At 43.2% G+C, this 13263-nt stretch overlaps 1 protein-coding gene and 1 pseudogene across 2 annotated transcripts in view; both read right to left on the bottom strand.

Annotated features, from left to right (window-relative positions):
* SLC22A15 (solute carrier family 22, member 15) overlaps window positions 1-12640 on the bottom strand; it is a 112329-nt gene extending 99689 nt beyond the window's left edge. For both annotated transcript variants that reach the window (XM_006899571.1, XM_006899572.1), the window contains exon 1: window positions 12549-12640. In XM_006899571.1, coding sequence (XP_006899633.1) covers window positions 12549-12635 — 87 coding nt within the window. In that variant the 5' untranslated portion in view covers window positions 12636-12640. The remainder of the gene's footprint in view (window positions 1-12548) is intronic.
* LOC102846755 lies at window positions 3715-12485 on the bottom strand (annotated as a pseudogene).
* Window positions 12641-13263: the final 623 nt, after the last annotated feature.

Here is a 13263-nt window from a genome sequence, read left to right as displayed (position 1 = left end):
AGTTCTGTAAGTCTTATGTGGTAAATTAATAATTCACCAAGTATGGCCTTCTATTTCCTGTTGTCCAAGGACTTCAATGTCATCCAACTGGATATGTTGCCATTGTTGTTTTGTGCCAGCGAGTCAATTACGTGGAAAGTTCATTATCAGTAGTCAAAACCTGGCCAGGGGCTGACTGCAGAACAGATCAATTACTTATGTGCAGTTTAAAATAGAAAATGATGAAAATGAAACAAGGCCATGAGAATAAAAACACTACCATAAGTCTCTCTTAACTGAATTTCAAAATCTTCTCAAGAACAAAAATGATGCAATGGACACTAATGACTGAAGACCAGAGAAGTGGTGGGATAACATCTAAAACACAAGCCATACCTCCTTTCAGGAAGGGAAGTCCGTCCCTTTGGGGATGAAACTTACTTTCTAACAAATCTATCATTAGTATTTTACCCTCAAAAAAAAATTAAACATAATCCATGAGGAAAGCAATAGGTCACTGAGAAGATAGAAAATTTTTAAAAAACCTAAAAAAAGGGCATCAGAAGAGGCTCTGAAATTTGTACTCGAATGGAGAGATCAAAGGAAAGAAAGAAAGAAGGAAGGAAGGAAGGAAGGAAGGAAGGAAGGAAGGAAGGAAGGAAGGAAGGAAGGAAGGAAGAAGGAAGACAAGGCAAAGTGTAATGAAATGTGCAAAGAGTTAGAAAGCCAAAAGAACTTGCTCAGCATTTTTCATGCAGAAATAAGTAGCTACATTGACAGATTCTATCAGCAATCTGGAATGACGCGTGAAGAATCAAAAGATGAAAGGAATACACAAAGTCACTTTACCAAAAGGAACTGGCGGATAAACTATTTCAGAAAGCAGCATATGATCAAGTAACAATGAAGGAAGAAGTGTAAGCTGCACTGAAGGCACTGGCAAAAAATAAGGCCCCAGGAATTGATGGGTGACATCTTTCAACAAATAGATGCAATCTTGGATGTGCTCAATAACCAGTGCCAAGAAATTTGAAAGATTTGCCCAACTGACTAGAAGAGATACATTCCTATTTTTTTTTTAAAAAAGTTGATCTAACAGAATGTAGAATACATAAAGATATGTGTCTTTAATGTTTATATTAGTACACACTTGTTTATACTAGTATAAACCAATACTTATTATGTGTTGTTGTGTTATGTGCCATAAGGTTGCTTGCCATCAAGTGACATTATGCACAATAGCTCTGAATCCAGTCCTGTTCTGAGCCTGTCTGTCTCCAACATACCTGCCCCTAATACCCGTCACTGTGTCACATCTCATCCAGGGTCTTTCCCTCCTGTGCTGTACCTTCACTTTTGCAAGTATGATTTCCTTCTATAAGTACTGGTCCCTACTGGTCACATACCCAAAGTATTTGAGACAGAGCTTCAAGATCCTTGCCTCCGGACAGTTTTCACCCTCTCCAGAACAGACCTGTTTGTTCTCCTGGCAGCCCACTGTATATGCTCAATAATATCATCCAGCACCACAATTTAAAGGCATCAATTCTTTTATTATCCTTATTCACTGTGCAACTCTCTGATACACAGCAAGTAATTGCAAAGATTATGACCTGGATCAGGTACACTTTAGTCTCTGGACTGACATCTTTGCTCTTCAGCACTCTGGAGAGAAGTCCCTGTCAGCAGATTTTCCTAATCCAATTTGTCTTTTGACTTCCTGGCTGCTGTTTCCAAGACTGTTGATGGTGGCTCCAAGCAAGCTGAAACTGTTAACAATTTCAGTCTCTTCTCCATCCATCACAGTGCTGTCAACTGACCCACTGGTGAGAATCTCTGTTTTCTTGACGTTGAGCTTCAATCTATATTGAAGACTAGTCCTTGACTTGACTTTCTGCAGAAGATGTTTCAGGTTTTCAATTTCAGCAAACAAGGTTGTTTCATCTGCATAATGCAATTTATTGAGGAGTCTTCCTCCAATTCTGATGGCCCACTCCCCCTCTTAAGTTATCAGCCTCCCAAACGATGTGTCCCACATATAGATTGAAAAATTACAGGGACAGGACACATCCCTGACACAATCTTTTTCTTTGCTCTGTTCTGATGATTTTCTCCTAGTCAAAGTATAGGTTTTGCATGAGCACAATCAGGTATTCTTGGATTCCCATTCTTCTAGAGGTTAGCCACAATTTTTTGTGATCCAGACAAAGTCTTTGCACTGCCAATAAAACAGAGATAAACATTCTTCTGGTATTCTCTTTCCACTAAGAGCCATCTGACATTGGCCATAATATCTCTGGTGCCATGGCCTCTTTTAAACCAGGCCTCAACTGCCAGTACTTTTCCATTGATGTACTGTTCCAGTTGTTTTTGGATGATCATCAGCAGGATTTTGCTTGTATGTGATATTAATGATATTGCTATGTAATTTCCATATTCTGTTGGATTGCCTTTTTTTAAACGGGAATAAATATGGCTCTCTTCCACTCAGATGGCCAGGTAGCTGTCCTCCAGATTTCCTGGCACAACCTGGTGAGCATGTCCAGAGCTTGTTGAAATACGTCAACTGGTATTCCATCAATTGCTAGGGTGTTGTTTTTTGCCAATTCTTTCAGAGCAGCAAGAACCTCCTCCTTCATCACCACAGAATTTTGATCATATGTTGTTTCTTGAAATTCTTCTGTGTGAGCCTATTCTTTTTGGTACAATGACTTTTGTGACCTCCTTCCCTCTCCTTTTGATGCTTCCTACATCATTCAATATTCTGCCCATAACATCTTTAAGCATGGTAACTCAAGGCTTGAATTTGTTCTTCAGTTCTTTCATCTTAAGAAATGCTGAGAAAGTTCATTCCTTTTGATTTTCCAACTCCAGCTCTTTGCACATTTCATTATAATACTTTGCTTTGTCTTGCTGAGCTGCTCTTTGAAGTCTTTTATTCAGCTCTTTAACTTCCTAATGTCTTCCCTTTGGTTTGGCTTCTCAGCCCTCTAGTGCAATATTCACAGTCTCTTCGCCTTTTTTTTTCTGAGACCTGCTTGATTTATTTTGATTACTTATTATTCAACAATACCAATATGACTCCAAATGTGCAAAGCTAAAGTCCTCAACTGCAGCTGACGAGAGGACAGGAACGGTACACAGAGAACAGAGGGTAGGAATAAGGCCCAGGGCCACCTCTCCAGCAGAGACAGGCTGGGGGCAAGGCAAGATGGTTACCTGGGGCCAGGAAAAGGGGGCAGAGACCTCCCCCTGGCCTAGTGGGCCAAAAGTCCAGAACTGCCACATGGCTGCAGGGACAGCAGCCCAGGATGGGCCAGATGTGGATCCAGGAGAGCACCATTTCCTGGGGGCTGGGGCCAGGTGCTCTACAGGAGAAGCCATGGGCACACTAGCCCAAGCCACGCTGGCCAAAGCAGGCTGTGGCAAGAAAGATCTGAGGCAGGCACATGGCCTGAGCATCTGGGCAGCTGGGCCAGGCAGACGGGCAGGGGAACCCTACCCACTTCAAGGGCACCAAGCACAACAACCCAGGAGTTTTCCTGACTGTGGAGTGCCCAGGGAGCACCGGTAGCCTTTACGGTTGAGGGTCCACCCCATTCCTGCCTCTCTCTCTGGACAGGAGTTGGGGAACCTATAGGGCAAATCTGAGGGCCACTCAGTTACAAGGAATGATGGACCTTAAGTGGGGCTGGGGGGTGTACCCCCTCCACCCGTCTGCCTCCAGTGCCATCCTCAGTACAACTGCTTCTCATAAGAGTGCAAGCAGTAGACGCCACTCTCAATCTGGGCCGACATAATCCTTTTCTCAAACTTAAGCTCTCTTGAGTACAGCATGGATCACAGCACAGACCGGCTCTGGGCCCAATGTCCTGGCAGCCATGCTGGATTCCTGCGATGAGGCAGGGCATGAACTTCTGGCTAAGAGCCTTTGTCCTGGATTGAGCCTGAGACGCCCTGCACAATCTTCACCTTGGTCCCCTCACTGAAGCATCACTTCTGTCTGCTGCTGTTTTTCTCCATGGCATCTAGCGAGCATATGCCCCAGTACTTCTTGAGCCGCACTCCAATGGGGAAAAAGTATTCACCAGGGGCCTTTGTCGTGGAGGCCAGAAGGTACCTCAACTTCACCATAGAGGATCTGAAGGCCAGGAACTTGACCATGTGGCTTACAGTCTGGATGTCACCATCGGCTAAGATAGGCACACCAAACTGCCAGGCATACTCAGCCACTCTGTACACAGCAGTGCCCTGGGGCTGGCCACAGGCCATCACTTCTTGAGTGATGTAGATGGAATCACAGCCCAACCCACACGCAGCCAGTCCACTCCCGTGTCAATCAGGTTCTTGGCCTGAGCTGCTGCCACCACGTTGCCATTAAACACTTGGAGGTGGGGGTACCTCTCCTTGATATAGTGCACCACGGCGATCTGATACATTGAGTTCCCTTGGGATGAGTTCAGCACAATAATGTCGATGCCCACCTGGATGGGCAGGTCTACGCAGTCCTTGTCATCTTCACGGGTGCCCACTGCTGCCCCATACAGCAGTTGCTTGTGGGAATCCTTGGAGGCCAGCAGGTAGTCTTGGTTCTTCTTCAGGTCAGTGCGGGTAATGATGGCCACTAACTCGTCAAAGTCATTGACAATGGGCAGCTTTCCTTTCTTGCTGTGCTGCAGAATCTCATTTGTCTCTTTCAACGTCATGCCTGCCAGAGCCACCACCAATTCATTTCGTGGCTTCGTCACCTCATTGAGGAGTGTGGTGTGGTCCTTCTTGGCCAAGTCAATGTCCTGGGAGGTGACGATGTCCACCAGCTTGCTGCCCTTGGTGCCTATATCAGTGACGGGGATGCCAAAGGAACCGTGCCAGATCTTGGCCTCCAGTACATCGCCCACAGTGCTTGTGGGACTCAGCACCACAAGCTTGTGGGACTCAGCACCACAAGCTTGTGGGACTCAGTACTACGGTCTGTGATAAAACCCTGTTCAAATTTTTTTTTAATTAATTATTTTTTTAATTGTTTGAACTTCTTCACCTTGTGCACTTCATTGGCCTGGACCTCTGGAGTACAGTTGTGGTGGATGACACCAATGCCTCCCATCAGTGCCATGGTGATGGCCATGTCCACCTCCATCACCATGTCCATAGGTGAGGAGATGAGTGGTGTCTTCAGCGTGATCTTCCGAGTCTGGTCGAGGTCAGGTCCACATCATCAGCGATGAAGTCAACGAAGCCAGGGAGGATCAGGAAGTCATTGTAGGTGAGACCTTCGGCACTGGCAAAGAGCTGTTGTGTGGAGAGTCTGTCCTCGGGCATGTAGCCGGCGCTGCCACTGATCAGGTAGTCCGCCAACCTGCCATGAGACACCGTGGACAGACATAAACCTCGGAGCACATGAACGCAGGCCAGCCAGGGCGGGGACTCACACTCTCTTCTGATATCTATCTCTCTACTTAGCATTTGCTACAAATCAATTTACAGATAATTTCTTAGTAGTGCATCAAATCAGTATTAGATTTCCTGTTGTTAGGTGTCACTGAGTCGACTACAATTCATAAAGGCCATGAGCACAACAGATCTGAACCTTGCTCTATCCTGCACTATCACCAGATTTCTGATATGCTTGATCCTTCTGTTAAAACCACTGTGTCAATCTGTTTTGATGGGGGTCTTCCTCTTTTTCTCTGATCCTCCACCTCTCCCAACATGATGCTCTTTTCCCAAGGGCCGGTCCCTCCTGGCAGCATGCTCCAAGTATGCCAGACGAAGCTTCACCATCCTTGCCTCTACGGAGCACATCCTGGCTGCACATTCTCCAGGCCGTATTTGTTTATTCTCAGGGCAGCCCATGGGATAATCAGTACTCGTCCCCAAGACTACATCAAAGGTATTGATGACTTTTCTGTCATCCTAATTCACTTTCCAACTTTTAGATGCACAGGACACCTGACTTGGATCAGGAGCACTTTAGTCTTTAGGTATGTTGTTTTGTTTTTTGCGAATTTATAGTATCAAGAATGGAGTAAATATAGGAAAAGGATGGTGCCTTGAACTCAAAAGTTTTAGAGCTACTGGATTAAAAAAGCAAGTTAAAGTAAAGGAATTAAATCTTCATAATCTAGTAATTTAAAAAAACCAGGGTAAGGACAGAGTTGTGATTTGTATAAGTTCACTTAGCCAGCCTGCAAGAGGATGCATATATAAACCAAATAGTAATTTTTAAAAAAATTTTGATACATAAAGTATGTATCACATTGTAAAATCACGGATTATTTTTTCCACTTAACCTTGGTTTTAGAGATTTCTCAATAGCAGTGCATATAAATGAAGTTCATTCACTTGACCTGTTGCATAATCTCAAAATTGTATCACAATTAATTCAACTCCCTTTTGAGAGTCCTTTAATGGTTTATAATTTTGTTATTACAAATAATGGCATAATAAACACCTATACTATGCACATGGTCTGTCCATTTGCGGTACAGCAGTAACTCGTGGTTGCTGTGATGCTAAACACTGTGACACTGATGTGTCAAATGAAATAATGGTTACCTATGGTGGACAGTGTTTGGTGGAACTTCCAGATTAAAAAGGCTTGGAAGCAGAAATGGCATCCATTTCCAAAATAACTTGCCTCTGGAAACTCTATGAATTTAGAGAAATGATAAAAGTTACACAAGTGTTCAGGTTTTTTACTCATAAGGTCATTATGAGTAGTCTATGACTCAACGGCACTTAACAACATATTATGCACGTATGTAACAATACTATATTGAAGTATCTAATGCTAGATTTTAACTACATGCTGTTAAACTGTTCTCTTAATGGAGCAGTTCCCTTTTCTTCTAATTTATTTCACTTGGACTATTAGACATTTTAATGTTTGCTAATCTAGTAAAGTGAAATGATATTTCATAGTCATTTTAATACGCTTGTCCCAGATGACCACTAAAGTCAAACATTTTTTCACATGTTGACTATTACAGCTTCTTCCTTTGTAAAATATCTATTCAATCACTCTACTTTCTCAAATACCATGAAAAGACATTTACTGCATGAATGATACGAATGCACCGCTAACTCTAGATCTGAAAAATAATGTTGGGGTTATTAAGAGTTTACATAAAAACAATATATCCCAGCACACCAAACTACTATACTCAAGCTGACATGCACAGCAGCATTACAATTTTACTGGTGAAACGAATGCTTGTTAAAGGTTACATGATTTTGTTGATTAAGGAAAATTTTCAATCTTCTGCAAATGAAACTATAATCTCCAATTCACAATCCTGAGAAAAAATAAAGGAGATGGAGACTCTAACGTAGGCTCCATTTTCATTTTACATCTAACAAAACAAATCGGTGTTCTAATGTTTCTCATGTAGACAGTCTGACAATAACAATCACACATATACACAAAGTAATAAGGATGGCACCACTGGAAAGAAGACACAGTACTAAGGAAAACATAACTCTCCTTTGTAAAAAAAGTAATTGGTGTTGAATTGGAAATGACTGAAAGGTGATCCACCAGCAGGTTTTCAGTAGCTGCAAATTACAAGGGAGGAGACTGCCCATATTTCTCTTGTGGAGCTGCTGATGGATTCAAACCACCTGCACCAGAGTTCCTTTGTTCATATTTAAATTCCACAAATAACTCTTACACCCTAGGGAGGCAAATGTCTTACAGTATGAACTGTTCTATTAAAAATCTTCTAATACTGTCTATAGTATTATAGACAGTAAGTAGGTAAGCAATCAGAGGCTAATAGAAGATAGGTGGTTCAAGTCAGAAGTGTGTTGGAAGAAAAGGCTGACAATCTCCTAAAAAAATCAGACACCAAAAAACCTATGTAGAGGGAGCTCTGGTGGCCTAGTGGCAAGAAGCTGTACTGCAACCCCAAAGGCGCATGGTTCAAATCCACAAGATGCTCCGCTGGAGAAGGAGGGGCAATGTCCTCCTGGACCACCTGAATCAGACTCGACAGTACACACAAGGAAAAAAAAGATAAATAAAATAAAATCTACATAGTGAAAATTCTACCCTAGCACACACTGAATTGGAATCTACTTCTTGGCAATTTCTTTCTCTTTTCTCTCTTTTTTTTTGTTTGTTTTGGTATTGCTTGTTTTTAAGGTAATCCCTCTTATAAAGTAAAGATTTTATTGTTGTGTTTTGTTTTGTGTGGGTTTTGGGTTGTTTATTTTTTTTTTCTCCTTCTGGCTTATGTAGTTCAAAACCACAGAGAACTGTTATCAAGACATCTTATCATGATAAATTCTGAAACTAAGTCTACAAAACTTTACATCTATACATAACATCTCTGAAAACTGACTAATATGGCAGGTTCCAAAGACTGTGTTTGCCACTGCACTGCATGAATCTAGAGGAAATGATGCTGAACGGCATAATTCAGCCACAAAAGGCAATTATGGTGTAAGACCACTACTATAAAAAGTTAAAGAGAGGTTTACACATAGAATCATTTTTGGGGTTTACCAAGGATGGGAAAGGAAATAAAGGAAAGTAAAAATGAATAAAGAGATGTGTTGGGTGAAGAAAAAGACAATATACACTAAGGGTTGACAAGATACTGTAATGAATTAATTACATTAACCAATTATAATTAACACTATAAAACAGTATGTGTGAATGAGTGAAAACCAATGTAACTTATAAACTTAAACTAAAAAAAGGAAACAAAATAAGTAAATAAAACCTATAAAAGGGAAGACTGTTTTTGTAGAGTGTGGAGGCAAGTTTTAGAGCCAAAGGAAATTAATTGTACAGTGAAGTAATCTTTAATGGTATACATGATGGTATCCATAATAGAAGAAAAAAAATTAACCTCAAAGACCTTTAGAAGTGCTGTGGAGTAGTATATTTTTAACTTCTCAGTTTGAATAGGGTCTGTCTCAAGTAAAGGGGGGAAAAATTTTTAAACTAAAGACAATGGTCCCCAAAGGAGGTAGGCAAATAGGAAAGGATCTGAGCTTGTCCATCTCTGCACCTCAGCTTGGATTAGTTATTCTCAAATAGCAGAAGAGAGTACTGCTGAAGCTGATACCACTACACTTGTTGGGCAGTGGTGAAAAGCAATTTGGTCTGTACAATATTTGCAAAGTAGACAAGAGTTTTGGATTTCAAAGGAAACTCTGAACTCCTCCCATTTAAGCCTATTTTCCATGAAAAGGGTTTGTTTTCCCTCTAGCTAATAATGTTAGCTGGATCTTAGCTGAAAGCAGAGAATATCAAAGGAATGTCTATCTGTGTTTCATTGACTATGCAAAGGCATTTGACTGTATCACAACAAACTGTGGCTAACTCTGAGAAGAATGGGAATCCCAGAACACTTGATTGTGCTTATGCGAAACTTATACTTGGACCAACCAGGAGGCAGTCATCAGAACACAGCAAGGAAATACTTACTGTGTACACCAGGGATGTATCCTATCTCCATAACTTTTCAATCTATATGTGGAACAGATAATCTGGGAGGTTGGGCTCTATGAGGAGGAATATGGCATCAGGATCTGTGTAATGCAGAGGATATATCTCTGCTTGGTGAAGCTGAGGAAGACCTGAAGCACTCAAGTGCTGCAGAAGGTCAAGGACTGTAGCCTTCAACATGGATTGAAGCTCAACATCAAGAAACCAAAGATTCTCACCACTGATAATGATAGATGGTGAAGAGACTGAGATTGTTAATAGCTTTTGTTTGCTTGACTCTAAAATCAACATTCTTGGCACCAGCAGCCAGGAAATTAAAAGACGAATTATATTGGGAAAGTCACCTGTCGGGAACATCTCCAGACTACTGAAGAGCAAGGATGTCTGTCTGAAGACCAAGATGCGCTTGATACAGGCCATGGTCTTTGCAATTACATGCTATGAATCAGAAAGCTGGACAATGACTAGGGATGATAGACAGATAATTGATGCCTTTGAGCTGTGGTGATGAAGAGTATTGAATATACCATGGACCGCTAAGAAAACAAACAGGTTCATCCTAGAGAGGGTGAAACCGGACTGCTCCTTGGAGGCAAGAATTCTGAAGCTTCATCTGACATACTTTGGGCATGTTGTAAGGAGGGACCAGTCCTTGGAAAGGGTTATCATACTTAGGAGGGTAGAGGGACAGCACAGGAAGGGAATATTCTTGATAACAAGGATTGACGCATTGAGTGGGGTAATGGGAGTAGGTGTGTCAGAGGCAATAAGATTGGCACAGGATAGAGCAGGGTTCCGAGCTGTTGTACACTGGGGCACTATGAGTCACAGAAGACTTGATGGCACATAATAATAACAAAAACAGCAAATGAGGGAAGTAACTCCTTCTAAGAAATAAAAACACCCATCATACACCTGTGGTCTAAGTGGGACTCCCTAGAACTTCTCTCATTTAGTCCAGGTCTCCAAGCACAAACCATCTCCAACAACAGACTTGGTAGACTTCTTTGAGGGATTCTCTTCTCATATGTGACTAACTCTGGGAAGCTTAGGAGCATCTTAATCAGGAAGTTAAGTGTTTGGACTGGGGTGTATCCTTGACTTACACAGGCAGAGCTACAGTTCACACCTAAAAGATAAACAATCTTCATTCCTAACACTCCCAAATTCAGTTCTTCTATGGCATATATTACCCATGCAGCAAAGCAACCAGCGATAGGTATGCAGTCAGTGGTCATGGCAAAGGGCAAGGCTTTAGATTCTTTGGCACTCCAAACTCTTAACTAATAAATTAATGAAAGTGAGGAAAACTTAGTGGGTTCTGAACCTAGACTCTACTCAAGAGAAACATAATCTAGGTCACTAGACCCCTGAGTAGGCTAGTTAGGAGAGGATAACCAGAAGATAGAAGGTGGAGGGAAAGATAGAATTGCTCAGAAAGTAAATTATGTTTCTAGAATTCTTGGTTAGAAGGAGGAAAGGATTTTCTCAGTGTTATAAAAGAAGATCAACAATTCTATTTTCTCAAAATCTCTGAGCATGTCATGTAAACAAACACTCCTATGACTTAGCATGGACACTTTCCCCCATAATGAAAGTGCATTTAAAGCTAAAGCAAGGAGCTTAAAAGAACTGCAGAATACTATTTTTCAGCTGAAAATATTTCTGTTATAGAAGGAATGATTTGTCCACCTACTTGATCAGTTAGTTCTGGCTGGTGATGTAACCAACTGACATTTCAAACATATGAAAGGAAAGAGCATCATTCCAGTAACCACTAGCACCATCATCTTCCTGTTGCACAACTGACTTGTGCAAACTTTAAGCAATGCTGGGCGGTCACTCTGCATTCCTCTCATGTAAACTGTCATTATCTGTTTAACTGTCTGCCTGCCCCACTCCCTCTTCACTAGAATGCAAGCTGTATGGTGGCAGGAACTTTGAGGTGTCCATCATTGCATCTCAGCACATACTAGGCATTCATCAAGGGTATGTTGAATGAAAGAAGTAATGAATTGGCTCTTAAGAAGTACTAAAAAAACGATCTGTGGAAAAAATTTAAAACAATCCGTGATTAATTTGCCTTTGGAATACTGATAGCAAGTGGATGGGCCAGCTGACTTACAAAAGGAGAGAGAAACATCACAAAGAGATTCGGTAATGCCTTCAGGACACCGCACTCATCTCACCGCAACAGAGTGGGAACTGACTCAGATCTGATCCTCCGACTGGTTTTGGGAAGCTGTAAATTGTAAGGGAGAAGACTGGCATTTTCCTCAAACTGCTAGAAAGGCGCTACCTTTGGTTTAGCAACGCCGTTCCCCACAGAGAGCAGAGCTCCCGCTTATCGAACTAGATTGTCTTTTTTTTTAAGATTAGGAAGCGCAGGTAGGTTGAGATAATTCTGTACCAGGAAGAATTCATTTAAATTCATTCCTTCTATAACTACATTATTACAGATGGCACTATTGGACTTAACAAAAGTCTCAGCCCGAAGTCTAGCTTCAGGGTAGAATGACCCAGCAGAACTTAAACCAAAGAGGAAAAAAAGCATACGCATTGAAAGATGCTATATTAAGAAACACCCTAACACTCAGGAAAAAGGCTAAGTATACCCAGACCTGAAGGAGTCTGCCCTAGATCCGCCTTACCTGCAGGATTTCAGGGCTGCCTGTGTCCTAGATGCTGAGGTGACGGTATCACCGGTTAAGATAACAATTCCCTTTACGTGTTCGCGGTGTATTACAGACAACAATTTACTGGCGCGATTGTACACCCCTAATTACCCAGCCCATCTGCAATGGTACCCTTCTTGACACACTCCTTCCAGGACCCGGGGCGAGCGAGCTACAGGCCCTGCATCAGCGGACCTCGGGGAGAGGATGGGTGGCCCGGACAGGCTGGAAGCCTAGCGCTGCACAGTCAGTCTGCTCTCCGCTTTGACCTCGGCATTGCTCAAACCCAGGCCCAGCGCGGGTTCCCACTCTCTGAGCGCCGCGCTGGCACAGGAAGCGCACGCCACACCTAGGTGTTTGCAGAGCCTCCGCATCGGGCCCGGCGCTCGGGCAGAGGACAAGCGGCCCGGGGAGCAGAAGTGGGGCGCGGGACTCACCTGCAGCAGCACCGCCAGCAGAAAGCACAAGTACATCTGGTAGATGCCCATCTCCCCCACTGCCTGGAATGCCTCCTCCACTTCCATGGCGGATCGCGTTCGACGGTCCCAGAGCCCGGCCCGTGACGGGAGCTCAGCCCCGTCGCCGCCCCTTTCGGCCCGGGCTGTCCCTGCTCGGTGCTGCCTCCTTCGGCCCACGAGCCCTCAACTGGCGCCGCGAGAGTCCGTAGGTGCCAGGGAAGCGGCTAACCCGCCGCGGCGGTGGGGGCTCGAGAGGCTGCAGTACGGGGCGGGCGTCTAGTCCACCGGGCCTGAGGCGGGGCAGCGGCCCGGGAGCGCCGGGCTCCGCCACCAGGGCGCGGGGGCGGGGTGCGCGTGCGCGCACGAGCGGGCGGGGAGCGTGGGGGCGGGATGGAGGCATCACTGAGACTGTAACTTCTGGTCTCTTACCCCCCACCCCCCTATCAAACCGTACAAAATCTTTCAGTAACGTTTATCTGTTTTAATCATACAATAAATTGATAAATAGAGTTGTAAATTGCTTAAATGTATTCTTTTTTTTAGATTATATGAATATTTCATTAGACTTAAATATGTGATGTTAATCCACTTCCTAAACAACACGCTTCAGGCAATTCTATGGATTTTGATAAATGTCGGTAGTTGTAGAGGGACATCAGGCCTTTTGTTCATAGGGTCGCTATGATTCGTACTC

This window comes from Elephantulus edwardii, unplaced genomic scaffold, assembly GCF_000299155.1.
Source record: "Elephantulus edwardii isolate Elephantulus edwardi_28Jun2011 unplaced genomic scaffold, EleEdw1.0 scaffold00262, whole genome shotgun sequence".
In the NCBI taxonomy this organism is placed as follows: domain Eukaryota; kingdom Metazoa; phylum Chordata; class Mammalia; order Macroscelidea; family Macroscelididae; genus Elephantulus; species Elephantulus edwardii.
The sequence above is the reverse complement of the archived record's forward strand: the minus strand, read 5'-3'. Positions and strand labels throughout refer to the sequence as shown.